At 44.4% G+C, this 27904-nt stretch overlaps 1 protein-coding gene and 1 pseudogene across 4 annotated transcripts in view; both read right to left on the bottom strand.

Annotated features, from left to right (window-relative positions):
- Window positions 1-21998, bottom strand: part of LOC147423302 (phospholipase D gamma 1-like) — a 54062-nt gene extending 32064 nt beyond the window's left edge. For 2 of the 4 annotated variants that reach the window (XR_015186552.1, XM_086501214.1), the window contains exon 1: window positions 20278-21997. Coding sequence is in view for 2 of the 4 variants with exons in the window: in XM_086501214.1 (XP_086357340.1) it covers window positions 20278-21759 (1482 nt within the window). In the remaining 2 variants the exon portion in view is untranslated. Of the gene's footprint in view, window positions 1-20277 lie in introns of all 4 variants that reach the window. The other 2 variants (XR_015186553.1, XM_086501213.1) reach the window with 2 other exon arrangements.
- Window positions 21999-23595: 1597 nt separating this feature from the next.
- Window positions 23596-25373, bottom strand: LOC147423301 (uncharacterized; annotated as a pseudogene).
- Window positions 25374-27904: the final 2531 nt, after the last annotated feature.

The raw sequence follows: 27904 nt of genomic DNA, 5'->3' as shown, positions 1-27904 counted from the left end.
TAGGTGATGGGTATTCGTGATGCGTCACACGGTGGGTGACGGGTGCATCGGAAAGGGAATATCCATAGTCAGGAGGAAATTCCGAATTGTGTTAGAATTGTGCACAAGGAAAAGCAAGCACTTGAATGAAGATGGGTTCATAGGAAACTTTGAAGAAAAACAGATGCTTTCTCAGAAAGCGGGATTTCTTTTCAGGAAAGCAGATGCTTTCCCACGAGGAAGTCTATGTCTACATTGCAACTGTGCATGTGATTGCATCCACGGACGCCTCGGAAGTGTTGTGAAAGCATTGTTTTTAACTTATAAGGCTTTATTGAGTTTTTGGGCAGATTCATACTATTTTTAAAATACGCCGGTTGCCCACTTAAAAAGTGGGCAGCCATCTGATAAATAAGGCAAGAGATACAACCAACGTTTTCTCTCTCTCTTTTTCTGGCAGAACAGCCCATAATATAAAATATACTCGGATAAATAGAATTTATCACTTAATACTGAAGCCAAAGATATAGAGAGAAATAGATAGAGAGAGAGATAGAGAGTGAGAAGATCGACACAGTACTGGGGACCAGAAGATGGCTGGTCCCCCCCCCCATAATAGTGTCTTTACCGAACGTATTACCACGTTCATTCTAGAATAAGACTTGATGGCTCCTGGAAGCCTCGGCTTCCTAGTCCTAGGGCAAAACCCTATTCCAAGGAACTTCTGTTCCTTATTCCAAATCCTCGAGAATCAAGGTTCTCGCCTCTGGATCTCACCTTCCAAACTCAGGGCATGACATCCCTGCAACTCTTTTCTAACTCTATTTCCAGAGTCCTCTTCCTACAGATTAACTCCGCTTTCTTGGACACGAAGTCCTTCCCTTGGGAATTTCAACTTCCGGATCACATCTCAAGAGTCTACCTCTCTTCGATCCGTGGATCTGCTTCCCAAACTTGGGTACGAAACCCTTGGGCTGATCTGGCTCTAGTTCCTCAGAGTGCTTTTCTCCTGCAAAGGCTCATGCCTTCCTCTGCTCCTACTCCCTCACAAAGAGGAAGTACACCTGCAATCCATAGTTACCAGGAACGGGAAACCGGAATGGGAACGCGGAACGACAACTGCCACAAAATGCCATTCCCTATTACGGGTACTCACATTTGAAACACGGAAAGGGGATTCAGAACGGGAACCTATAATGGGAACGGGAAACAGAGACCTGAAAACAGCCATTCCTTGTTACTATGCTGCAATCAAATACTTAGAGATCATAACATGAAAATCGTACCCTCAAAGTCTCGACGCTGGTAACGCAACTCAGTTCTCGAAAAAGCAATTCCCCGAAAGAGAATTCTACATAGAAAATCCTCTCTTCCAATCCTACACACAAAAGAGGTGTGTTCTCAGGTTCCTTCTCGTAAATCAGCCCCGTCTACGACATTTATGGGCTGAAAATAGAGAAAAACAGCAGCTTGTCGCGATGGAAACACGCTCCGTAGGCAGTTCTTTGCGAGGGAACTCGCGCATTGGGTCTTGGCGACATCTGGTACACTTGGGGCAGCCATGGGCACCACCGGCAAACGTCTTCTTCGCGGGTGAACTCTGCAGCACCATCTCCTTCTTGCAAAAACTGATCCTCCCCTTTGAGTGAGGGCATGTGATGATTTTATAGCTCCTAGCCACGGGCAAGAATAGCTGCTCGCGTAGATATCGCGGCCGGTTTTTTTTGTTTTCTTTTTTGCCAGAAAAAGAGAGAGAAAACGCTGGCTAATCTGTTGCCTTATTTATCAGATGGCTGCCCACTTAATAAGTGGGTGGCCGGCGATTTTAAAAATAGTCTGAATCTACCCAAAAACTCAATAAAACCTTATAAGTTAAAAACAATGCTTTCACAGCACTTCCCAGGCGCCCCTTGATGCAATCACATGCACAGTTGCAATGCAGACATAGACTTCCTCGCAGAAAAGCATCTGCTTTCCCGAAAAGCAATCCCGCTTTCTCAAAAAACATATGTTTTTCCTCAAAGTTTCCTGTGAACCATCTTCATTCAAGTGCTTGCTTTTCCTTGTGCACAATTCTAACACAGTTCGGAATTTCCTCTTGACTATGGATATCCCCTTTCCGATGCACCCGTCACCACCTTGTGACGCATCAGGAATACCCATCACCTAGTCCTTTCCTACCGAACTTACGGTACAATCTCCTACGCGATGCTCTATGTCACCCATCTTATGACGCATCAGAGATGTCCGTTCTCGGATGGTCGGATACTTCTTCCCAATGCTCCATGTCACCCATCCGATGTGACGCATCAAAAATACCCATTCCTGGTGGCCTTACAGATATTCCCTTTCACAGTGCTCCAGTCATTACTCTGAATGACGCACTAGGAATATTTTGTACTCGGATGTCTCAAGTGAGAAAAACCCTCTCACTTAAAATTCCAATAATTCATTTAGAATTATTTTTCCTAGTGTTCCAAGCGAGAAAACCCTCCCACTTGTAAATCCAATATTTCATTTAGAATTATTTATATGTCAGATAAAGCCAATTTAGCAACATCCCTCTCATTTATAAACAGTTGTCCTCAACTGTAGAGGTCCAACTGAACTGTCGAGAAGAAATCGAAAAAATTCCAAATCTTGCTCAATGGTGAGTTGAGCTGGTCCTTTCTTAGAAGAGAATTTAAAAAATAAATTAAACAAAAATTCAATGATTCAGTGCTTACCTTACCGGTTCATGTCGTTCCTCTAGTACCTCGAGGATATCCTTCACCATTCATTAAACTTACGAGCCATGTAAGAACTCGTCATTCACGTTTCCGAGAATCTGTTAACTCAATTCCACCTTCTCAATCCCGAGAAGAATAATCCTCCTAGAAATCAATCTAGGTATCTGTCCTTGCGCATAATCCTGCATTGTTAGTCCAGAGGGTATTAAACCTCTTGTGTGCTCCCGCATAGGGAATGTCGAGAGCATTAAGCTCATGTGAATCTTCCTGTGGCATACGAAGTGTCCCACATTACCAAAGTAAGTTCTTATTCCGGGCCTTTGCTTAGGGTAGGCCAATTGTTCTGATCCAAAGTTTCCTTATCCGAGACTCTGTTAACTTGATTCCGTCTTCTCAAATTCGAAAAGAATAATCTTCCTAGAAATCAATCTAGGTATATGTCCTTGCGCATAATCCTGCGCTGTTAGTCCAAAGGGTATTAAACCTCTTGTGTCCTCCCACATAGGGAATGCCCGAGTCATAGAGCATTAAGCTCGATGTCTTTCTTTCACAATTTGCGATCACCTTAAAGAAGTTCTTGTTCCGGGCCGTCGCTCAACGTAAGCGGACGATTCCAATCCGAAGATTCCTTGTGCACAGCAGCACTTCCTTCCAATCTTTTCCTCCTGCGAGTTATTACCACCAGCAGTGTTTTCCGGACGCCCATTAGAGTCTCTTCCTTACACAATCATCAAAAATGATTCACCTTGCGAGCATCAATGACGCCTTGCAAAATCTCAGGCAGATAGGATTCTAGCCATAGCATTTTCTGAATGTACGTTCAAACCCGGTTCACAATAGAGTAAACCCTCTTTGATTCTCAGGGATGTTCTCCCATATGTAATTCTTACCATTTTGAAACGGTTGGCGAACTATATTCTTACGAACATAATAGTTCGAATTTATTCGAGCAGCGTGTAAATGTTACTTGATCTGCTCATGTAGAAACATATACCGCAACCAAAAGTTGCTACTGTAATGGTAAAGGCACATAGCGTACTCAATGATTGACGACCATAAGTGTCACGTGACACATCCAGCCCTATGTGTCCGTGGACAAGCTACAGCATGATCAAGGTTCAGTCAGTCCAATCAAGTCTAGATTTAGAGTGATCTGGCACTTTTGTGAGTCTATTCGTAGACTGTGCATGCCCAGTCACTTAGCATAGATGCATATCCTCTGGTTGCACACAGCATGATCATCGGTATTCCCTTCAGGATCCATCAGATTCAGTCAGGGAAATTTTCCAGTGCATTTAGCCTATTTTCCCTATTTTTGGTATTTTTTCACTTATTATTTTTAAGTGACTTTCCAACAAAAGTAGGTAGGGCAATTTTGCTAAGTTAATATATAAGCAAACCCAAGTTAGCACTTTCTGGCAGAAGAGGCAGCACGAGCACATGCTCAACAGGCACCTTCTCAACACAACCCAGCAAGAACCCTTGGCGTTTTCCATTGCCGTCATCGCCAACACCCTCAAGCACCTAGCGTTTTCTGCACCTAGCAATTTCCCGCACCAGCAGTACCCAATTCCCCTTGGCGTTTCCGGCCCTTGCATCATCGCCATTATCACAGCTTGTGTAGCGTTTTTACAAACCATCGCCAGCATCACAAACAGGTCAGCAATTTACTAACGCTAGGACAGCAGGCCAGCGTTTTTGGTTTTCAGCCTTAGCGACAGCAGATGCTCAGCGTTTTCAGCAAGCCTTAGCAGCAGATAGTTCATCTCTAGTTGGTTGCAGAAGAACCCCCATTTTCAGCTATAAAAACGCAGCCAAAACAGTCATTTTCAGCCTCCCAAAACAGCCCAAAGATTTGCAGATTTTCAGCAGATAGAAGACCACACATTTCAGCCCTAAAGTCGTCGTCCTCATCCCTGTCGTCGTCACTGGCATAGTCCCAAGTTGCATCAGTCCATTGCATCATCATTGTACCACTTTGTGCAATCAATAAGTAGACCACTCTCGCCGACAAGAGTGGGGCCTTTGGAGGAGGGTTTTACGTCTCTGGTATCGTATCTCTCTTCTCTCTCTATCTCTCAGTCTCATACACCTGCACGCACAGTGTCCATTCAATTTGTTTGTGATCATAGCACTCTCTCATTAAGAACGGAAGGCATAAGAACAAAAGGAACCTTGAGCACAGTTCGGAGCACTCATCTTGAGCAAAGCGCAAACAATCATTCCGTTGCACCTAACATTGGTATCAGAGCTTTGGCAGTGTTCTGTATCACTCAAGGAAAGAACCACAAGAACCACAGACTTTATTTTGCTTGTTGAGGTCGCACGAACCCAAGTTCGCTTGGGCGTGTCGATTCCTAATTGTGTTTTGTTGAAGAGTGACAGGAATCCCAAGAAAGAAGGGCTTGTCCAGCCTCCCCTTGTGTCTCTTTTCACTCATTGAGAGCGGACCGTGCACTTAGCGGCCGGCCAATCGACGTGAGGTGGGAAAAAGCAGCCTTGGTGTGAGCGCAAGGCCGCCAAGGGGTGGGCCCGCGGAAAAGAGAAGAACTCGGGTGAAGAGAAGATCCTTCACAAACGCGGTTTGCAAGCGAAAGAAAACCCCAAGAACCTCAAGACCCTCAAGAACCCAAGAACCCAAGTTCCTCGTGAACTTAAGAACCCACAAAAACCCACGATTGCAGAATGGTCATCACTTGAAGCGGAATGGATACTTCGCTTGGAGGTGATGAGCATGAGAGAGGCAAAGAAGAATTTTCCCCACCAGGAGGTTTTTCTGACCCTTCCCCGTCTACGTCAAGGATTGCACTAACTCCTATGGAGGCTTTGGAGCAATTGTTTCTGAAACAGAACTTAGAACGCGAAGCAAGAAATGCAGAAAGAATAGCAGAAATGAATCGCAGACACGCAGAAATAAAAGCAGAAATGGATCGCAGGCACACAAAAGACAAAGCAGAAAGAGAAGCAGAAAGAAAGGCAAGACAAGAACGGCGCGATCGACACATGCAAGAGTTCTTGCGACTCTTGTCTCAAGTGCCAACACAGATGCAAGAGATTCAGGAGACGGAGACTCTCTCAGTCTCTTCTTCTCCAAAGCATGACACACAGGATTTGCATGATGATTTGAATGATGATGATAAGCATGATGATTTGAATGACAATGATTTGCATGATGAGAAGCATGATGATTTGGATGCTAATGACAAGCATGTTGATTTGCATGATCAAGATGTGATTTCTCACAAGCATGATGAGCTGCATGAAGATGATGTGATTGTTCACAAGGATGATGTGTTAGTGGATGCTTTTTATAGTGAAGCTAACCTCGTTGTAGATTCGATCAATCACGAAGAACCGATCTTGGCTTTCGAGTCGAGGTCCAAAGAACCCCCCCCCCCAGGACGATTCGATCATTCAGGAAGAACAGATCTTGGCTCTCGAGCCTAGGTTTAAAGAACCCTCACACGAAGTATTATGTGTTCGCATGATTGATACGCACCCATTGTTCGAGTGTTTCATTCGTGATCGTTTTCTGTATTTTAGTCAGCATCGTTATGTGATCCCTTTTCCTAGGCATCACATATTGTATGTTGAGCACGTTTCTCTCATGGATGAGTACGAATGTATGCGGATTTTTCATGAAAAGCTAAAAAGTATGTATGTAAGGGAGTCACATTCCATGTCTCTTCTTTGGCATGACACAGTACCCGAAAGAGCACATGAAAGTATGAGCACCACACATGGGCATTTCCGTTGTGAATTTTGCCACAGTTGATTGTTCTAGATCATAAGAGAAAGATTCGATCTCATTGTTTGCATGTGTTTCATGAACGGTTTGTAACTCCGTCTAATTGTTCATCTACATTGCATGCACAGTCTTTGAGGTAGACAAGATTTTTTCCAGTCACTTTACATGTAATAGGTATGTTCATGGTTTTGTGTTGGACATGTTTTCAGGAATTTTCAGCCATGGCGATTCTTGAAGAAGAAAGAAGCATGACTCTCGACGAAGTCTGTCTGCGAAGATCGAGTAGAGTTGTTCTGCGAGAAGAGGACTCTGGAAATAGAGTCAGAAAAGAGTTGCAGGGATGCCATGCCCTGAGTCAGGAAGGTGAGACCCAGAGGCGAGAACCTTGATTCTCGAGGATTCGGAATAAGGAACGGAAGTTCCTTGGAATAGGGTTTTCCCCTAGGAATAGGAAGCCGAGGCTTTCGAGAACCATCAAGTCTTATTCTAGAATGAATGTGGTAATACATTCGGTTCAAGTGCTTGTATAGACTTCTCCTCAGTAATAAAGATACTATTAAGGGGGGGGGGGGGGGACCAGACCATCTTCTGGTCCCCAGTACTGTGTCGATCTTCTCACTCTCTATCTATTTTTCTCTATATTCTCTGGTTTCAGTAATAAGTGATAAATCCTATTTATCTGAATGTATTTTATATTGTTATGTGCTCCCGTTTGTGACAGACCAAGTCGATGAAGAAGCTACCATGGACACCACAATAGTTGTACACTCCACTGGATACACCTCGGATTTGATATCCTCAACTTTGTTCCTTAGAAAAATGCCGTCTTGAGGATCAGTTACCTTTTAGAAAATTGAACTGTAGACCACTGTCACGAGGACGTGGCAGTTATTAACCATGTCACAGAGATGTGGCATCTGCTAACCTTGGTTGTTGGTTTCTTTCCAATGGGGTTTATTTTATTTGTTTAAGACCCTCTTCTTGAAGTAGCAAACGGTCGGACATTGTATGGCCAATGTGAACGGTAGATTCACCCGCAGACGGGAAGTGGTCGGCACTGGAATTCGTATGGTAAGAAGATGTCTAGGCTCAGAGCAAGATCATATAGGTCCCCCCGTCGCACTTAGCAAGTTGGTGGATACTAGGAAGTGAACTCAATTAAGGCGTAAAGTCAAGGTGGGACTTCCAACAAAAAGTATCCGACAGTTGGGCCACATTGCATTTTTGGATGCGGTCCCAATGAGGATAGATGGTCAGAAGACCAGTGGGAGCCCAACGGAAGCATCTCCTAAAATTTAGGGAACTGCTATTTTGGGCCACGAAATGTGTTCGCGTCATTACCTTCGGTATGACTAGGGGAACACTTTACAACTCTGCCGCGAAGTCAACTGACGCACCAGTTGAGATATTTTTAGCAGGGAAAGCCCAAACTCGGAAACTGGGCGACGTGTCAGCTTGTGAGCGATTCTGCCACTCTGGGAGGCAAAAACGAGCTGCATATCATCAAAGGGGGCGCCATTTTCAGCCACAGGCGGATTGCAACAGGTACAGAAGCTATGGAATGCTTACCTTGCCCTCTATGTACAGTATGGTGACGGGAGTGATGCCCCGCACGCTACATACGGCTCTCTTTCTCCCCTACGTGCAGTTATGTGATGCCCCACAAGAGGGCTACTCATTTGACTGATGTACAGTTGTGTAGGTTCATGCTTTTGTGCTGAGGCAAGAGCCTCCTTGAGCAGGAACAGGGGTAGCTAACTGCTGCTCCAAAGCAGGCACTGGTGAGGGTCATAACCTCACCGTACAGGTGCAAAATCAGCGCTGTGTATGCGCTGTAATTTGACTGTTTTTCAGCCATACGGACGCTAGGATCATTGGGAATCGTGCCCCACTGGCAAAGGACAGTTAGGGGACTGTTTGGGGCTGAAAACAGGGCAAAAACCAGTAAATACAGCGTGCTGAATTTACTGTTTTTGGACAGGAATCAGAGGGTATACGACAGTGCAAGCGAGTTCCAGCAGGGGAATTGGTTTCGCGCAAGTTTTGGGGCTGTTATGCTGCCGAAATTTGGCCAAATCAAATGGTATCTAGGTGGATACACGTGAAAAATTCCCAGGACCTTACCTTGTAATTTACCCTCCTAAAGAATAAAGAAATACCGAAAGGGGCGCCAATTTTGGGGCCTACAGGTTGTCGGCGTCTGCTCGGAGCATTCTAGCTTCCGAGCCGTGTGTGTGATGAAGTGTTAATTCTCGTTACAGGTCTCCTTTGCAAAGTGCTCTGTGTGTGTGTTTAAGTAAAGATTTTCGGGTGAAAGCCAACGCCTACCGCCCTACGGGCCGGTTTCATGGTTCCGTTGCCGGGACATCAATCACTTTTTCCTCAAAGAGTGAGCCTGGATTGTTCAGGGTAAAGACACACAGTGCAAGAACGCGGGGATTACACTATGGCCGACAAGGGGAAGGGAATTATGGAAGAGGGTTCCTCTCCAAAGGACAGGCAGGAGATTCCTATGGTTTTTGAGATTGGCGAGAGCTCACGGCCACGTCAGTCTGTACCTCCTGTCAACGTGAATGTCCCTCCAATAGTACAGAGCTTTATGACAGGGCAACTTGAGGATGATGCGTTTAAGACTCAGTTAGTTGCCGCGGTGAATGTCTTTTCGCAGCTGGTGCAGAATCCGAGGTTTATGGAATTCTTGCAAGCGCCACCAGTGCAACAGCAAAATAGGCAACCTACGCCGCGTACGGAGCTTGTTGAAGCTCAAGCCCAGGTACTTCATGAGGCGCAGGAGGAAAGGGAACACTCACATGTTGCGGAGTCGGGGGCTCCAAAGTAGGTTCCTCCCGTGCTTGAACAGGTGGCTAGAACGCCTATTCCACAGGTTATGCCAGTTCAGCCCGCCACCTTTCAGAGCCAGCATGCTGTCTTGAATGGACAGGGAGCTGGATACCAGGCTATGCACTCAGTTTTTCCACCACCCACGGTACATCCTGGGTATTTCGGGGGTGGATCAGTGTTCCAAAGTATGGCTGGCTATGCGTCTGGAAGTCAGCCATACATGCCAGGAACAGTGTTCGGGGGTATGCAAGGCATCATGCCAAACCCCATGTATGGTACTATCGGCATGCAGCAAGGTTTCCACGGCAACCAGGGCCAGTTTGGGGTGCCACAAGGTCATTTTGGCATGGCTGGTTTTTCTGGACAGCAGCCAGATATCGCACCTCTGATGCAAAATGTGAATGGCCAACACGTGCCGATCATGCCTAGTACAGTGCCCATGTTGCAGACCATCACGTATGACAACTTGGGGGCACTAGAGAAGCCGAAGGCTTACAAAGAAGGTGGTGCAGCAGTAGTTCAGTACCTTCAGTGGTTTCGAGGACAACACAAAGGCACTCACTTTCCTCCAGCAGTTTGATACAGCTTATGCGGGAGGGAATTTTACAGAGGCCTCGAAGGTCAGGAAAGTTGCCACTTTCTTAAAGGACAATGCGCTTACATGGTGGACGACATTGTTAATGCAAGGACAGGCACCCGCCACTTGGGTTTACTTCAAGCAAATGTTTGCATCTGCTTGGCTATCAAATGAATTTGAAGCCGATGTCCTGACAGATTGGCACCAGCTTACGGCAGCTTCGTGCAAGAGCTTGCTGGAGTACAATAGGAGGTTTTGTAAAGCATTACTCTCAGTGACCTCCTACAGATTTGTGCCATTGACAGAGCAGATAGAGAAGTATTGTTGTGGGCTGCCTAAAGGGCTTCGCGATTACTGTACAAAGAACAGAGTGGCTACCCTTACTCAGCTTCTGGAAGTTGCGAACACTGGTCTTGCCCTGTTGAAAGGAGAGGACAGTGGATTTCCGAGCAGTGATAATGGAGGGCAGCAAAAGAAAAATTCAGCGAAGAAGCCCTTTGTGAAAACGGCTCCTGATGCGTCACAGGGGTCAGAACAGGCCACCAAAGACAAGGATTCAGCTGGGACTTCTCGAGCGCAGGCAAAGAAACAGAAAAGGAAGCCTTTTGTGCGCAAGTCGCTCGAGGAAAAGAAGGTCCTAATGGCTGAGAACAAATGCTTTATATGCGAGCAGCCTGGTCATATTTCTATCAATTGTCCACAAAGAAAAAGGCCAGCTGACTCAGAGGATAAAGAAGACCAGAAAGGCAAGAAGCCTAAACCCACGGCAGGTTTAGTGCCAGACATGGTGGGTGACAGGCCCAGCACAGATGCCAGTGAGTTATGCAGGGCATGGGGTAAAGTTAGGGATCAGACGGCACTCATCTTCTTTGATCCAGGTGCCAAAGCCAACTTTATCTCACCAGAGTTAGCTATGAAGCTCGGCATCAAAGCTGAAGAGATGGGGTACACAGCAGAGGCAGGGTTGGCATGTCCTGGCCACTCAGAGTGTGTTACTCCCATCATTGGAAAACTGCGTCTGCATATTCAATCGTATGTGAACATTGAAGAGTTTTACATCATGCCGCTGGAAGGTTGTGACGCCTTGTTGAGGATCCCGTGGATGTTCCGAGTGCATGGAGTCTTGGATGCCTACAACAAAAAGATCACTGTACACAGCAGAGGCAGGGTTGGCATGTCCTGGCCACTCAGAGTGTGTTACTCCCATCATTGGAAAACTGCGTCTGCATATTCAGTCGTATGTGAACACTGAAGAGTTTTACATCATGCCGCTGGAAGGTTGTGACGCCTTGTTGGGGATCCCGTGGATGTTCCGAGTGCATGGAGTCTTGGATGCCTACAACAAAAAGATCACTGTACAGCATAGGGGCAAAACTCACATCTTGGATGTAAAGCTTAAAGGAGAGTCAGTCCCTATTGTATCTGCTTCTGCTATCACTTCTGTAATAAAGAATCATCTTTCTGTGTACTTGATTTTTGCACGTGATGTCTCAGATAGTGATCAGTCAAATTTATCTGTGTTAGATAAAGAAAGGTCAGCATTTTTGCAAAAGTTTAGTGACTGTTTTTCTGATTCATTACCGTCGCAATTGCCGCCAGAGAGACCTGAGGACCATCGGATAGATTTGGTGCCAGGGTGTAGCCCACCAAATAGACCTCCCTACAGGGTTAGTGCGGCGCAGCAGAAAGAGATTATGGGCCAGGTTGAGGAGTTATTAGAGAAGGGGCTGATTCAGCCTAGTTCTTCACCCTTTTGCTCCCCAGTGCTCCTAGTGCAGAAGAAGGATGGCTCATGGCGCATGTGTATTGATTACCGTGCGTTGAATAAGAATACCATCAAGAATAGGTTTCCTATTCCTCGCATTGATGATATTCTCGATCGTTTAGAGGGTGCTGCAATTTTCAGCAGGATAGATCTGAAGAGTGGGTACCATCAGATTCGTATAAGCCCAGAGGATGTGCACAAGACTGTGTTTAGAACGACATTTGGTCTTTATGAGTTTCTAGTGATGCCGTTTGGGCTAACAAATGCTCCTGCCACGTTCAACAGAATGATGGACCGGATTTTCCGATCGCATCAACAGTTTGTTGGAACATTCTTCGATGACATGATTGTGTATTCAAAGAATGAAGAGGAGCATAGGCGTCACTTGACCATTGTGTTCGAAGAGCTGCGCAGTCACAGGTTACTTGTCAATCCTAAGAAAAGTGAATTCTTCCTTGAAGAGATCCACTTTCTGGGCCACATAGTCTCAAAGGATGGTGTTAGAATGGATCCCGCAAAGGTCGAAGCTATCAAGACATGGCCAGACTTGAAGACCGTGCACGATGTCAGAAGCTTCTTGGGATTGTGTTCCTACTATAGAAAGTTTATCAGAAATTTTGCAGAGATAGCATCGCCTCTTCACGCATTGCAAAAGAAAGAGGTCACTTTCAAATGGACCCAAAAAGAGATTTCAGCTTTTAGTCTCTTAAAGGAAAAGTTGACTTCAGATCCAGTTATTGTTTTGCCAGATCTCAGGAAGTCATTTATGGTCCAGTGTGACGCGTGTGGCAGTAGCATCGGAGCAGTGCTAATGCAAGATGGACGGGTAGTAGCCTATGAAAGCCGAATTTTGCAAGGGCCAGAGAGGACTATGCAAGTCTATGAGAAAGAGCTCTTGGCCGTGATTCATGCGCTTTCTAGCTGGAAGCACTACCTCTTAGGTGCTGATTTTGTTGTCCAAACAGATCATCAGACCTTGCGATACTTCTTGACACAGTCAAAGTTATCCGAAAAGCATATGCGATGGGCAAACATTCTTTCCATGTTCCACTTCCAGATTATGCATGTGGAAGGCAAGAAGAATGTTGTGGCTGATGCGTTATCAAGAAAGCCACAAATTTCAGCTGTGTCAATTCTTTATCATCATGAGTTAGATGACATGAAGGAACAGTATATTGCTGATGAAGATTTTGCAAGGATCTTTGAACAGTTACAAGAGGGGCAACATCACGAGCACTACCTCCTCAGAGATGGTTTTATGATGATGCATGGCAGACTTTGTGTCACTAGGCCACTGCGACATAAGGTCATGGAAGAGAGTCATGTCCCACCGTATGCAGGGCATCGTGGCATTGATGCAACAGTTAAAGCGGTAGAGACGTTCTTCTATTGGCCTACCTTGAGGAGAGATGTGGATGCCTTTGTGCGAGCATGCATAGTTTGCCAAAAGGTCAAGTTTGACAGGCAAAAGGCACCAGGGTTGTTACAACCACTGCCGATTCCGGATAAGCCATGGGAAAGCATTGCTATGGACTTTATCTTTGATCTTCCAAGGACACCAACAGGGAATGATGGTATATGGACCATTATCTGCAGGTTCAGCAAGCAGGCCCATTTTATCCCTGTCAGGAAGAAGATAAAATCTGATCAGATGGCACGCTTGTTCATGTACAATGTGTTTAAGTACCATGGTATGCCACAATCGATTATCAGTGATCGTGATCCTCGCATGACCAGTTTGTTCTGGAGAGGATTGTTTGAGAACATGGGTACTACGCTCAAGTTCTCGTCTTCGTTTCATCCACAAACTGATGGACAGTCAGAAGAGGCCAATTCTACTGTCTTAGATCTGCTGAAATGCTATGTGTGAGATAATAAGGGCAAGTGGGAACAGTATTTGCCTATGCTTGAGTATGCGTACAATAATACGGTGCATTCGTCTACTGGCAAAGCACCTTTTGAAATTGTTGAAGGCGGCAAAAAGGTTCCTCCCATTTTGCACACAAAGGACAAGATCTTTGAGGCAGATCGATATGTTGAGAACTTGGATGAGATGTATAAGAAGATTAAAGTTGCCTTGGAGAAGACTCAGGCAAAACAGAAAAAGGCTGCTGATCGTCACCGTCGTGAATTGCTACTATCACCTGGTGATTGGGTTCTTTTAAGGTTCGAAAAGGCAAGGTTAAAGAAGATGAAGGGTAAGGAACGGCTGTTTCCTAAGCTCAGCATGCGTTACTATGGGCCTTTTCAAGTACTTGACAAGATCAGCGATGTGGCTTACAGGCTGAAATTGCCTGATGCGTGGAAGATTCATAATGCGTTTCACGTGAGTCTTCTAAGACCCTTCGTGGGTGATGTGCCAGAAGATATGCCAGTTGAGGATCAGCCAGAAGTTGAGGAACTTGATGAGATCCTGGTACCTGAGCAAGTTTTGGCACATAAGGATAGAAAAGTTAAAGGACAAGTTGCAAGACGCTATTTGGTGAAGTTCAAGAACTATCCACCTATGGATGCAAAGTGGATGGAAGAGCATGAACTGTCAGAGTCACCAAATGTATTGCAGCTTTACCTTGAAGCCTTTGGGTTACAGCCTACTTATGCCCCAACCCAACGTGTGCAAAGGAGGGGTAATGATAGAGCTAGTACATCAAATGTACATATGAATTCAGTGCCATAGATGGAAATGGCAAAAGTATGAAGGCCTCATTAAGTCATTTGTATCTATGTATGTTACGACCTTTCTTGCGGATACATGCGATGATAAAAGAGTGTTAATAGCACAAGATCATCAGTGGCGTGTATTTATGGTATGCAATCGAGGACGTTTGCGATTTCAAGAGGGGGGTATGTCACGAGGACGTGGCAGTTATTAACCATGTCACAGAGATGTGGCATCTGCTAACCTTGGTTGTTGGTTTCTTTCCAATGGGGTTTATTTTATTTGTTTAAGACCCTCTTCTTGAAGTAGCAAACGGTCGGACATTGTATGGCCAATGTGAACGGTAGATTCACCCGCAGACGGGAAGTGGTCGGCACTGGAATTCGTATGGTAAGAAGATGTCTAGGCTCAGAGCAAGATCATATAGGTCCCCCCGTCGCACTTAGCAAGTTGGTGGATACTAGGAAGTGAACTCAATTAAGGCGTAAAGTCAAGGTGGGACTTCCAACAAAAAGTATCCGACAGTTGGGCCACATTGCATTTTTGGATGCGGTCCCAATGAGGATAGATGGTCAGAAGACCAGTGGGAGCCCAACGGAAGCATCTCCTAAAATTTAGGGAACTGCTATTTTGGGCCACGAAATGTGTTCGCGTCATTACCTTCGGTATGACTAGGGGAACACTTTACAACTCTGCCGCGAAGTCAACTGACGCACCAGTTGAGATATTTTTAGCAGGGAAAGCCCAAACTCGGAAACTGGGCGACGTGTCAGCTTGTGAGCGATTCTGCCACTCTGGGAGGCAAAAACGAGCTGCATATCATCAAAGGGGGCGCCATTTTCAGCCACAGGCGGATTGCAACAGGTACAGAAGCTATGGAATGCTTACCTTGCCCTCTATGTACAGTATGGTGACGGGAGTGATGCCCCGCACGCTACATACTGCTCTCTTTCTCCCCTACGTGCAGTTATGTGATGCCCCACAAGAGGGCTACTCATTTGACTGATGTACAGTTGTGTAGGTTCATGCTTTTGTGCTGAGGCAAGAGCCTCCTTGAGCAGGAACAGGGGTAGCTAACTGCTGCTCCAAAGCAGGCACTGGTGAGGGTCATAACCTCACCGTACAGGTGCAAAATCAGCGCTGTGTATGCGCTGTAATTTGACTGTTTTTCAGCCATACGGACGCTAGGATCATTGGGAATCGTGCCCCACTGGCAAAGGACAGTTAGGGGACTGTTTGGGGCTGAAAACAGGGCAAAAACCAGTAAATACAGCGTGCTGAATTTACTGTTTTTGGACAGGAATCAGAGGGTATACGACAGTGCAAGCGAGTTCCAGCAGGGGAATTGGTTTCGCGCAAGTTTTGGGGCTGTTATGCTGCCGAAATTTGGCCAAATCAAATGGTATCTAGGTGGATACACGTGAAAGATTCCCAGGACCTTACCTTGTAATTTACCCTCCTAAAGAATAAAGAAATACCGAAAGGGGCGCCAATTTTGGGGCCTACAGGTTGTCGGCGTCTGCTCGGAGCATTCTAGCTTCCGAGCCGTGTGTGTGATGAAGTGTTAATTCTCGTTACAGGTCTCCTTTGCAAAGTGCTCTGTGTGTGTGTTTAAGTAAAGATTTTCGGGTGAAAGCCAACGCCTACCGCCCTACGGGCCGGTTTCAACCACACTACATCCAAGAATCCCCATTCGTGAACTGTGAACACATCACGTCCAAAATACTCCAAGACAATAAATTGTGGAACTCATCCTGTCCATAATCCGACCAGCAACAATAGATTGGTGCACTCATCCATAATGTTTTAGATACGTTTGATTGGTTCCCTGCCAAATGCATGTGCCTTGAGCTCCGACCCACGGGTTCAAACATCGGTAACTTGAACTCCAACACAAGGGTCCAAATTAATTATACGTAACACTGCTTGCCCCTCTCTGCCACTCACATGCGCTGAAGCTAGTGGCGGCAATTGCCCTCTGACTAGAAATCAAGTGTCATGGCCATTGTGGTCGCCACCACGTGTGCCATGCCGATCTCCTATGTCAAATCGCCTTTGCCTTTGTCTCTTTGTGAGTTCCTGCTTTTGTCTTTGGCTTCATACTCCCAAGCCAAACAAAGCGTAGTGTCACATTTATAACTATCCAAGGCAGCTAACTGAGTACTGGTATTGCCGTCCTTGTCAAGCTTGCCTTTGCCGTTGTCCTCCAGCGAACTCGTACATTTGCTTTTGGCTTCATAATCCCAAGCCAAACAATTTGTCGATTTCCTTGATAACTTTGCCTGTGTTGTAAGGTGCAGCAGAAGTGAATGTTGAACTCTGCCCAAGATGAGTGCTCCAACTGTGCTCAAGGTTCCTTTTTCTTAGGAAAGGAAGAGCCTTACGTTCTTTAAAGAGAGAGTCCAATGGACACTGTGTGTGAAGGTGTTGAGACTGAGAGATAGAGAGAGAAGAGAATACGACACCAGACGTTGTAAAACCCTCCTCCAAGGGCCCCACTCTCGAGGGCGAGTGGTCTACTATTGATTGAACAATCTAGTACAAGATGCTGATGCAATCTAAATGGGGCTATGTCGAGGTCAACAGTGTGGACGATGATGACGAATCTAATGCTCGAACTGGTTCTTGTCGTACTGTTCTTTCTTGCTTGGAATCACTGGATCTGCTACGGAAATGGACGGTACGTCGAGGCTAATGGGCGGAATACTGAAAACGCTAGCTGATTGCAGATGATGCAAAACGCTAGAGCTTTCTGAGGTTCTTCTTCGCGATTGGAACAATGCGGCAGAGATCTGCAGCAAAAGACCAAATCGCCTTCTTCTTAGGGCTGAATCTGCAAGCTTCAAAACGATGTACTGCTGGTCTCTTAAGCGCTGAATTTCTGCAGCAAAAACGTTGATCATAGGCTGCTGAAAACGCTAAGTGGGCTGGTCCTGGCTGGCTGAAATTCCATGATGAAAAACGTTGGAAGGGCTGAGCCTTTTGCTTGCTGAAAACCCTTGCTGAAATCGCCAAGGTGCAAGGCTGAAAAACGCTATTTGTAGGGGCTGAAAACGCTGGCTGTAGGGCTCCAAAAACACCAGGTTGAAGGTGGTGGTTGTCTTGCTAAGAAGGGTCTCCAGAGGCCTGTTGCACTGAGTGCCTGATGCTCTCCTTCTTCTGCCAGAAAGTGCTAGCTCTGGTTTGCTTATATATTATCTTAGCAAAATTGCCCTACCTAGGTTCCCAACAAAAGTCACTTAATAAATAAGTGAAAAGTGTCAAAAATAGGGAAAATAGGTTTAATGCACTAGAAAATTCCCCTGATGGATTTTGATGGATTCTGATGGGAATGCTTATGATCATGTTGTGTGCAACAGGAGGATATGCATCTACTCTACGTGTCTAGTCATGCACGGTCTGCAAACAGACTCACAAAAGTGCCAGATCACTTCCTATTCTAGACTGACTTGACTAAACTGAACCCTGGTCATGTTGTAGCTTGTCCACGACACGTGTCACGTGACACGTGCATAGGCCGCTAACTGGATGGTGGTCAATCTTCTATCCATAGTTGATGTTTGGTGTTGGTCATCAATGTCGTCAGCGCTCGAGCAAGGGGGGGCCATGTTGCAGGTACGAGATCTAGAGAGAATTCTTTGTCCTTCTCACATTGCGAAGGAGCCGCACAATTCCACCAAGCCGCTCCACAAACTGTGCATAGAGAGCTCCACACGAAATGGGCTCCAAGCTTTAATTCCTGTGAATCTGCTCCTCAAAAAGAACTCACACCCCTCTCTTGAGCTCCAATCTCCGCATTTCCAAGCTGCCACAAAGCACTTCAAAGGTAGCTGCAAGGTTTGCACTAAGCCGCTCTTCATAAGCTCTCCAACAACTTCTACAGCAGGTGCTCCCCAATCCCTCGTTAATAGCAACCAAGAATTTGTCGATCGTTGCCCCCTTTGTTGCCCTGGTGTGCCCACCACTCTATGCTTTCAATGTTTAAACGCAAGCTTAGCATGAGAGAAAGGGGGTGTAGTCAGGTACTGCAAATGGAAGAGGGGGGGGGGGGGGGGGGTTGTTGAGTGATGTGTTGCCGTCAAGGAGTTGTTTCAACCAGCGTTTTAAAACGCAAGTGAGATGAGGGGGGTTGTTGCTGCCATCGCCGACAGGCTGTCGTCGTCGCTGCAACATTTTAAAACGCTAGCGAAAAAGAACACTATGCTTCGTTATTCGTGGCCGTCGACAAAGATGCAGATCTTGGCGTTTCAAAATGCCGGGAGAGTTAGAGAGAGAGAGAGAGAGAGAGAGAGAGAGAGAGAGAGAGTCTCCTGAACCGATAAACCTTGGCAATGAATAACTGATACAATGTACAATGGGGGAAAGGGGTCACATATATAACCACCTCAGTAAATTGCCCTTCCCAGACTTTGACAAATAAGTAGAATAAATACCTAAAAGCCAAAATAAATAATGGAATCATTTGGGCAGTTCACTTGAGATGCCAAAACTCTCAACGTCTTCTTCCCAGTGCCATGGACAAGCTTAAAAGTGAACAGAAAGAAGGCTTGCTCATCGCATTTGCTTTCTAGCAGCTTGGTCTACAAGGGAAAGTACCACAAACTTAGATGATTTGTAGGCATTGTATAGTCAACTCCAAGCACATAATGATTCCAAGAGCTCAAAGCATAGTGAGGTAAATTCTCCACCCTACCCACTAGGCTACTAGTTGGTCTTAAGGACACATGGGGTTCAATGCCTATGCTCACTTCTTATAATCCGGAATGGTCCACACTATAATGAAGATAATTTCAAGCATTGACCAGTGCCGATCATAGAGACCAGATTGAGCCGTTTTGTTGTGGTTTGCCAAAAGAGATTTGAGAGTATTGTCTAAAGCAGAAGTCTGACTCTAGTCAGAGACTTATGGGACATGCTAAGCAAGGATTTGGAATGCATGCCGGCTCATTGATTTAGCCTAGGAACAGGATAGTATCCACCTCAACATGGCAAGAGTCTTCCAATGAAGAGAATGAATCAAGGAAACCAGATGCAAATTCATCAGAGGATTCCGGAGAAGAAAGGGGATCAGATGATAGTGCGTCCAAAGGATCCGGCGATTGAGACTGACGTGCCAATGGACAAGGGAGGCTAGCAAAGTTACCCATAGGTCCAAGGGCACAAGGAAAGAAAGGAAAGGGAATCAGCTGGTAGATCAGGGAATTCTCTAGATCCAAATTGAGGTGCCAACGACAGGGAGGCCACAAGGGCTACCAACAGGTCACACCGCACGAGAAAAGAACAAAGGTAAGATGCAAAGTGGATGGTGGAAGAGAACCTCGCAAATTCTCTCTTCAGAGAGAGCTGTACCTTGAAGCTTTTGGGCTATTAGCAGTGTGTATGCCAAAAGTTACCAATGAATCAGCAAGGTTAAATCAGGTGCGGTGCGGACTACACAAGAGGGGAGCCACTCCACTCCTTTGTCACCCTAGATTGAATAAAGTCACTAATTTCTCTTTGAGATTTTAGGGCACGTCACACCGCACGAGAAAAGAACAGAGGTAAGATGCAAAGTGGATAGTATAAGAGAACCTTGCAAATTTTCTCCTCAGAGAGAGCTGTCCCTTGAAGCTTTTGGGCTATTAGCAGTGCGTAAGGTTGCCAAAAGGCATGCAGATTCTTCATAAAGGCCCACAAGGCTTCTAGATATGTCCCTGGGTGTTCCTGGGACTACCTGAATAGGTCCTGCATGTCCACATGGTACAGCACAAGCATGTGACATTGCGGCATAATATGCTGATGGCAAACTCAATCCTTACGAAGAATGCAGGATTAGCAACCCACAATAACAGGTATGCATAATCAACAAATAAAACTCCATGTAAGATCTTTTATGGCGACCAAGTTTCCAAAGCAACTAGACTTTACGCTCCCACCACAACAACAAAGTCATGAGCACACTACCAAAAAAAAAAAAAAAACCTTAGAAAACAAACTTACATTGTTAATAAGGCCATGAGATGTCTTGTCATCCCATACTAACAGTAGCACCCGAACGCCTCCTTTGTCCGCTTTCCATTTTAAAAGCTCACCAAGGTCTTTATAGCACATGGCATGTCTTTCCTTGTCCTTGTCCCTGATAAGTTTTATCTTAGTATAGATAGACCACCCAGTAATGTAAATGAGGTGTTGAGCATCTATAATTGCTTGACAAATGTCTTCCCAGCAACTCCTGTGTTCAAAATTCATACCACTTCCAAGCCTGATCGGTGGAAGGGAATTGCCCAGGACATGTGCATCTTGATATAGTGTTAAACGTCCACCTGTTCGCAAAGGGAAGTAAGTATTCCTAACCCCTAGGTAAGGAGGGCCACCAACACCATACCTGTGCAAAGGATCTTGGTCAAGAGGGCAATACGCTAGTGAAATTTTTAACTTCGCACCTGGCTTACATGGCTTTCCATCCTTGTTCAGCAAGTCAAAAGACTCTTCCTTGATTGATCTGGAAAGAAGAGTCTCTGCTGGTATCTTAACCTCACCTATGTACTGTGATCCCACCATGTCATTGTCTTTCACAACCACCTCGATGTCGGCAACTTTGTGCGCCACATGTATATTGAAGTGCTCCTCCCATACAGGATCTTGATTATTGCTAATTACAGTTGTCCTTGCTAGGGTTGCACCCCTCAACACAAGGCTGACATAAGGATCACTGGTAATCCTCTTTGAGATGCTTGCTTGCAGTTTTGGGAATGCAGGTTCAACGCTGGACAGTGCCTGCCTCAAACTCTCTGAAAAGGTGTCAAGATTTGGCAGGTTTGTTGCCGAATGAATCCAGAGATCTAAAGAACCATATAGGAGATGGTACTTCAACGATCGACCCTGGCCCTTGTATGGCACAACAGCACTCTGGCCTGCATATGGTCCATCGTTTCCAGCCCCAAATGAATGTTGATGGCTAAATGAATGTTGATGGCTGTGAAAAGACGATCCACCTTCATCCTGCGGGTATGGTGGCATGGGTGCAGATGGCTGCTGTGTGCTAGAGTGATGGTATGATGGACTGGAGAAGGAGAAGGAGGGCTCGAGAGAATGGGGGGGTCGTGAGGGATACACATTAGGGCCAGCCAGGGAAGGATAAGCAGAACTGCTAGGCGGAGGATATGGGGAAGGCGAGGGATTAGGGTTTGGTGGGCTGTAAAATCCACCTGAATGGTAATCGGGGGGAGGATTCAGTGAGTAAGATGCAGAGCCATAAGGTGGTTGCGGATGTGATGGTGGTGGATACGAGGGCTGTGGATACGATGGAGCAGAGGGGGCGTGAGAATAGTAAGGGTTTGGGGGAGGGGCAGCAGGGTAAGAGAATGAGGGTTGCGATGGTTGAGCCCAGTAAGAGGGCGCCCCAGCGGGATGCTGAGGACGATCAGGGAATCCGCCATACTGGTTGTAATTAGAGTCCCAACGCTCCGAGCTGCTGTGCATAACTCGCTACGGAGAAAAGAATAAAGAATACGAGGAGGATCACAGTGAAACGCAGAATTCCTGGAAAAAGCTTGTAGCTGCGACCGATCTTCTGCAGGAGACGAAGAAAGTTTCTTCCTTGCTTGTGCGCGTCTCGCTTGATGGGTCGATCGAAGCTGCTGTTCGCCCGCTTACACAATTTGAACGTAGCCTAGATACCGACTTGGCAACTTGAGGATTCCTCCTGCAGGAGGAAATCCTGAAACGTTCACACATCACCATTTGTGCCAACCTTCTCATTTTCATTCGCTAAGAGCAGAGTCCCACTACAGCACGGAAAAAAATAGTCGTTTTAAGCAGTAGCATTGCAATAATTTATTTGTCGAAACACTAAATTTATGAAAGATTGATCGTGCACCAAGCACTGTTTGGGAAAAATCGTTTTTCCAACCATACAAAATTCCTTTTCTTGATTTTGTCAAGAGGAAATTTCAAAAAATTAGGTTGTTTTACACTATTTTTCACTATTTCGGGGCGGGATTTCGCCTTTCCCCTTTGCTCTCAACTGGCATTTTTGAAATTGAAAACAGCACGATATTAAGCTGAGACACATTTTTCACCGAACATTGGCACCAAGAAATATGCAGTAAGGACATCCTTCATTTCCCTATGGATGTGAAGCTAGAAAGTAAGTAGGAAAAGGGTATCTTCACCTTGATTTTTGATTGGTTAGTCCCTAAGGGAACCTCCAAATCCAATCCTTGAAAAAAAAGAAGCGTTAGAAAAATTTACTATTTTGAAGGAGCTTGTCCCCTTGATACTCTTAGAGCTGAGTCGCACCCGAGCTTAGTGGGGGGAGTGGGGGAGAAATTGGTACAGAGGTCGCACCCAAATAAACTCCTACGGGAGAGAAAGTCATGAAGAGAATGTAGCAGATTACGAGCAATTTCATTGGAGGAAATGCATCTACAAATAAGGAGAGCCCATTCTTTCCGAGAAGATAGCTTAATACCTACCTTTTCAGAGGTGCTAGCAGCACCATAACAGGACTTCTACATTCAAGGAAGACTTCCATTTTTTACCATAAATAAGCGTCTTCTTCTTCCCACTCCCTCCACTACTCTCTGGCGCGACTCGACTCTTAATATTCTTTCTTCAATTTGTGCGACCAAGAGTTTGCATGAGGTTTGTACACATCAGGATTCAGTGTGATTAATGATATTAGCTTTTCCATTTGCCACGTAGAAAACAAGGTGAAGGTTCACTTTGAAGTTTGGCCCTTTTTTCTTTTTGCCATGCTTACGATTGTGAGTAGAGATGTTATATCAACTCACTAAAGAATGTACAAAGAACCTCTAGCACTACAAGCAATGATAGGATTTGAAGGGCTACCCCAAATGTCTAATGACAGGCATGTGCAGCTTATGCCCTTCTACAATGAAGGGCAAATTTTACATTTACCCTTCTAATGAACAAAAGGAAAATTTTGCACCCTTCTTCATCAAAATTCCAAGAAAACTAATATTTCACTTATTGTATACTCCCATACATTAATATTTCACTTATCTCACACTCTTCCATGCATTTTAACCATCCTTTTAGTATAACTTTGACAAAATTCATTATTTAAACAACGTATTCTCAAACCACAATCCACGGACCACAACTTGGTAAATTTTTGAAATTACATAGAAATAGAGAAAATGAAACCAATGACATAATGAATATGAATTCACTGTTATCATTAAAGTACAAAATTGGAGAATCAAAACTGCCTTGAAATAAGATTAGAAGTCCTTCAATACCAATACAATGCAAAAGAGCCCTCGATACAAAATCATATCGCTTGGCTGAATATCTAAGCAAATAAAATTCCATAGTAACAATCAATTTGTTTCCAAGCTTGCTATCCTTCGTTTCCTCATAGATTTCCACATATCAAAGCATTCTTCCCACAATACATCTTGAGGACATGAAGCCTTCGGAGTATTGAGTCCAACAAACATTGCTAAGCCCAATGATGGAAGAGACAATCTATTACGAGACTTGTTTTTTATCTTATTCATTTTTGAGAAGCCTCTTTCACAGGCAACTGATGAAAGTGGAAGTAAAAGCAGAGCTCTCCATAATTTCATGGTCCATGGAAAAGAAACCTCCCATTCTTCATGGTTGCAACAATCTTACCAAGCTGAATGCATACTCTTACCTTTGAAGCAGTTACGAATTCGTGTGATAAAAGATCTGCGTTCTCCTTTGCATTCTTCTTCATTAATGAAAGAGTTGGCTCCTTTTCCAAACTGTTTGCACAATACATCTAGCCACCTTATCGTAAAGAAATCTAGTTTCTGCAAGTCTTGATCATAATCCTTCGGGCTAAAGTACTTTGCCGCTTCAAAGAGATCAAAATCAACCTTAAAACGATTTGACAATGACTCCACCAGGCCTTTGATGTACATAATTGCCATGTAAGCCAGCTTATTCACCACCCCGTGCAAAGTTTCATGTGGATCAAGAACATCCTCGTCACACATAGGGCCAAGATGTAGTTGATGAGAATGTGAATTTCCTGAGGAATCAATGTAATCAATGATGCCATGTTGATTTATCGCCTTTGTCAAAAAAAGTTGAGTGTACATAGCCTCACACCCAAATACATTCCCTAGAAAAGCCATTTGCAAAGACTCTATAGAAGCCTTCAAATGGTTACCAATAGCAGAGATATCAATGTGATCCTCTTGAAGTTTACAACTCAAGACATTGAGCTCTCCAAGGACATCTGCAAAGAAGTGTAAAAGAAACTGTATTTTGTAGTTTGTGAGGTATACATACAAGTCCGCTTCTTCTGCCTTCAAGACAGTCAATAAAGCCGGCATTAAGCGCACTATCCTTATCATTACTTGCCCTTTTGAGAGCCATCGAACATCATGCATTTTTAACAACTTCAATTTTCCATTGCGACCAAGATTGAAGTCCTTTACAACTTCTGCCAATGATAGATGTCGCTTTGCGGATCTGGAAGCCCATTCATATAACTTTCTGGCCACTTTGTCCACAAATTTGAATTCCTTGTATAGTTTGAATGCATCACCTGCAGCTAAAGACTCTCTATGTGCAACACAATGAAAACTCAAAAGATGCGGCACAACCTTCTTCAATCTCGAAACCACACCATTATTAGCACCTATCATAACACTGGCACCATCAGTTGCAATGCCTATCATTTTATGCAATGGCAGCTTCATTTTTTCCAGAAATGCTATCAAGGTAGAATACAAGCTTTCAGCTTCAGCATTTTTGACATGCAATAAATCCACAAATGACGTGCATATACAGCCATTGCCATTTTCCCGCATATAAGTAACATAAAGAATCATGTATTGTTGAGTGCTTACATCTGTACTCTCATCAATCTGCAAAGAATAAAAGGGACTAGCAACAATTTCCTCTTTTAATCTCTCCCAATAGACTTGTTTGATGGCATTTGCAAACTCTTTTCCTGCACTTGTGCTCGTATAAGCTGAATATTCACTTGCAATTGGCATATTTGGTGTCCGCATGAAACGCTGGAAATTGCAAAGCTTTGAAAACTCATCAAAAGGCAAATTTCTACGAACCACAAACCACAAAGTTTGCATGACTGAGATGATTCTTTCTCTCTCCTCATCTGTTAGCACTTCAATGTGTTTCTCTATGGGAATTGTGGTTTTTTTAGTGTGAGCATTCCATATTGCCTTCGCATCTGAATGCGGACCTGACGTCGCATGCTCATCTAATGCAGACCTTTACAAGGTTGAAGATCCTTCTCCACTAAATTGAGTCTTTTTATGTGCAAAGATGCACCACCTACATTTGACTCTCTCTTTTCCATCATGATCAACTGTTGGAAAAGCCCAAGGATGAGGTATCCTCCAGCTTTCTATCCATCGTCGAGCATACTTCTTTTTGCTTGATCTACCTTCAGCTTCAGTGTTACCGAAAGCTGTAGTAGCCGCCTCACCAGCCTCTTTGTCAAGAGAGAGTTGAGGATCATGCAAGCCAAGGACTTCTTGAATGGTCCTCTGCTTTTTATTTTTCTTAGGTCGTCCAAGAGGAGCCATCTACCAATAAATTTCGAAAACATAGCATAAACTATCTTTGCGACTACAAAAGATATATTTAAAATATACAAAATAAAAACACTTGAGATACATTAATTGAAAACAAATGAAATACATCTTTCAGGGCCAGCATTTGGTGTCCAAAAGAAAGTTACATGTTCGATAGCCAATATCCTATTACAAGGAAACTTCACTTTAACTCAATAAAAGGCTGGCATCATTTCTACCAATGGCCGTAGACATTTGGTCCCATCCAATTGCATGTGGCTTAAGTCTACATACAATTCTTCAAATGACTTTCTACTCTTGTCCTGTAGAAGATACCCAGCTCTTATAATCTCCTGAACATGGTATGCTTCACTTGCTGAACGAGATGCTAGCCAATCGGTTCTGTATTCCATAGAAAACTCCCGACAGAAGATGACCATTTGATCAATAAGCCAGGCTAATGCATATACATCAACCTCTCTGGTATACACATGGTCATTATGTGTGTCCTTCAATAGCTCTGGAGCAATCCAAGGTTTAGGCTTATGGGCTTTGCTTTGACAACAATTGAGTGATTGACGTCTCTCTGATTCAGGTCTCATGGCTAATCCCCAATCAATGATGCCAACTCGAGGATCTGAATCCCTTGTAAAATCCAACATAATATTGAAAGGATGCAGATCACAATGAACAACACCTACTTGATGGGTATAGGCCATTGTGTGTATTAAAGCAGCTATAATATTTGGAAGACTGTTTGCAAAAGCCACGACTCGAGTTAGTTCTCCTTGATTCAGCTTAGCTGCCTTGCCTTTACTTGAACCTGCACCATCTTTCTCTTCTTTTTTCACAATTTTGTTGAAGGTACCTTTTTCAAAAGATAGACTATGCATCATTTTTCCAATACTTCCTCCATTGAAGTATGGAAAAATAGCTATCAAAGGCTCATAGCAAGTATGTGCAATACTACGCACAATCCCCCTGTGTCGAAGATCAAAGCTGACCTCGTCCTTGAAGGATTTTAATTTCTGTCCTGGCATTCCTCGATACTGCTTTGCCGCATAAGTATTTTCACTTGGAAAGTACGAAATGCCATCAATTCGTACTTGGAAGCATGTACCAAAGGAGCCGACACCCAAATTCTGTAAATAGTTGATGGCATCATGTGGTATTCCAAGAGTCATGGTACACTCCGAGTTCCTCGCAGATCTCTGCAGAGGGTTCCCAGCTGGATGCCCTTGGTAATCTATCTTTGACTCCATCTTCTCTTCCGCATGGTTGACTTGCTCCCTTCGTAGCTTTTTAGATAGCACAAATTGTGTATCTATATCTTTGGCACGCTTACTCTTCTCTCTTTCAGCACGCCAAGCCAAATCCCAAGCCTTGAGCTTTATCAATTGAACGCCTTCGGGAAGAGCTTCATATAAATCACAAGCGCACTTTTCCATATTACCAATGATGCTATAAGCAGATTGGTGAGCTTTGTCTTTACTTATAACAAAGGTTTCCTTGGAGACCGCACTTACAATTGCTTTTTCAAGCATTTTTGATATAAGCGTCTCGTTCTGCACAATACTCTGCACTTGCTTCTCTGATAAGTCACTTATCGTCTTGCAGAGAGTTGACCTTAGAGATTGAAGAAATGCCTTCTTCTTACCTTCTGCCATAGTGACTATATATAGATGTCCTATAAAGAAAGAGAGAAGAGAAGTCAACCTACATATGAGACTATATTTGGAATTATATACGAAATAAAGACATTGCGTATGTGTAATACACACTCCCAAGGTGTCTGCTACCCTTGTTATTGTAAGAAGAGACATAATCTATGTTTTCGTAAGAAACTAAAGCTCAAGATAACACACCCGATCAAGCCATATGACCATATGGAAAATTGAGACTATAGAATTTGTAACTGCATAGAAGAACTAAAGGCAAAATTCGATAGCTCAAGATGGCACACCCGATCAAGCCATATGACCATGTGACAAATTGAGACTATATTTGTAATTATATACGAAATAAAGACATTGTGTATGTGTAACACACACTCCCAAGGTGTCTGTTACCCTTGTTATTGT

Source organism: Adiantum capillus-veneris, chromosome 26 (genome assembly GCF_014529385.1).
Source record: "Adiantum capillus-veneris isolate H3 chromosome 26, ASM1452938v2, whole genome shotgun sequence".
Classification (NCBI taxonomy): domain Eukaryota; kingdom Viridiplantae; phylum Streptophyta; class Polypodiopsida; order Polypodiales; family Pteridaceae; genus Adiantum; species Adiantum capillus-veneris.
The sequence above is the reverse complement of the archived record's forward strand: the minus strand, read 5'-3'. Positions and strand labels throughout refer to the sequence as shown.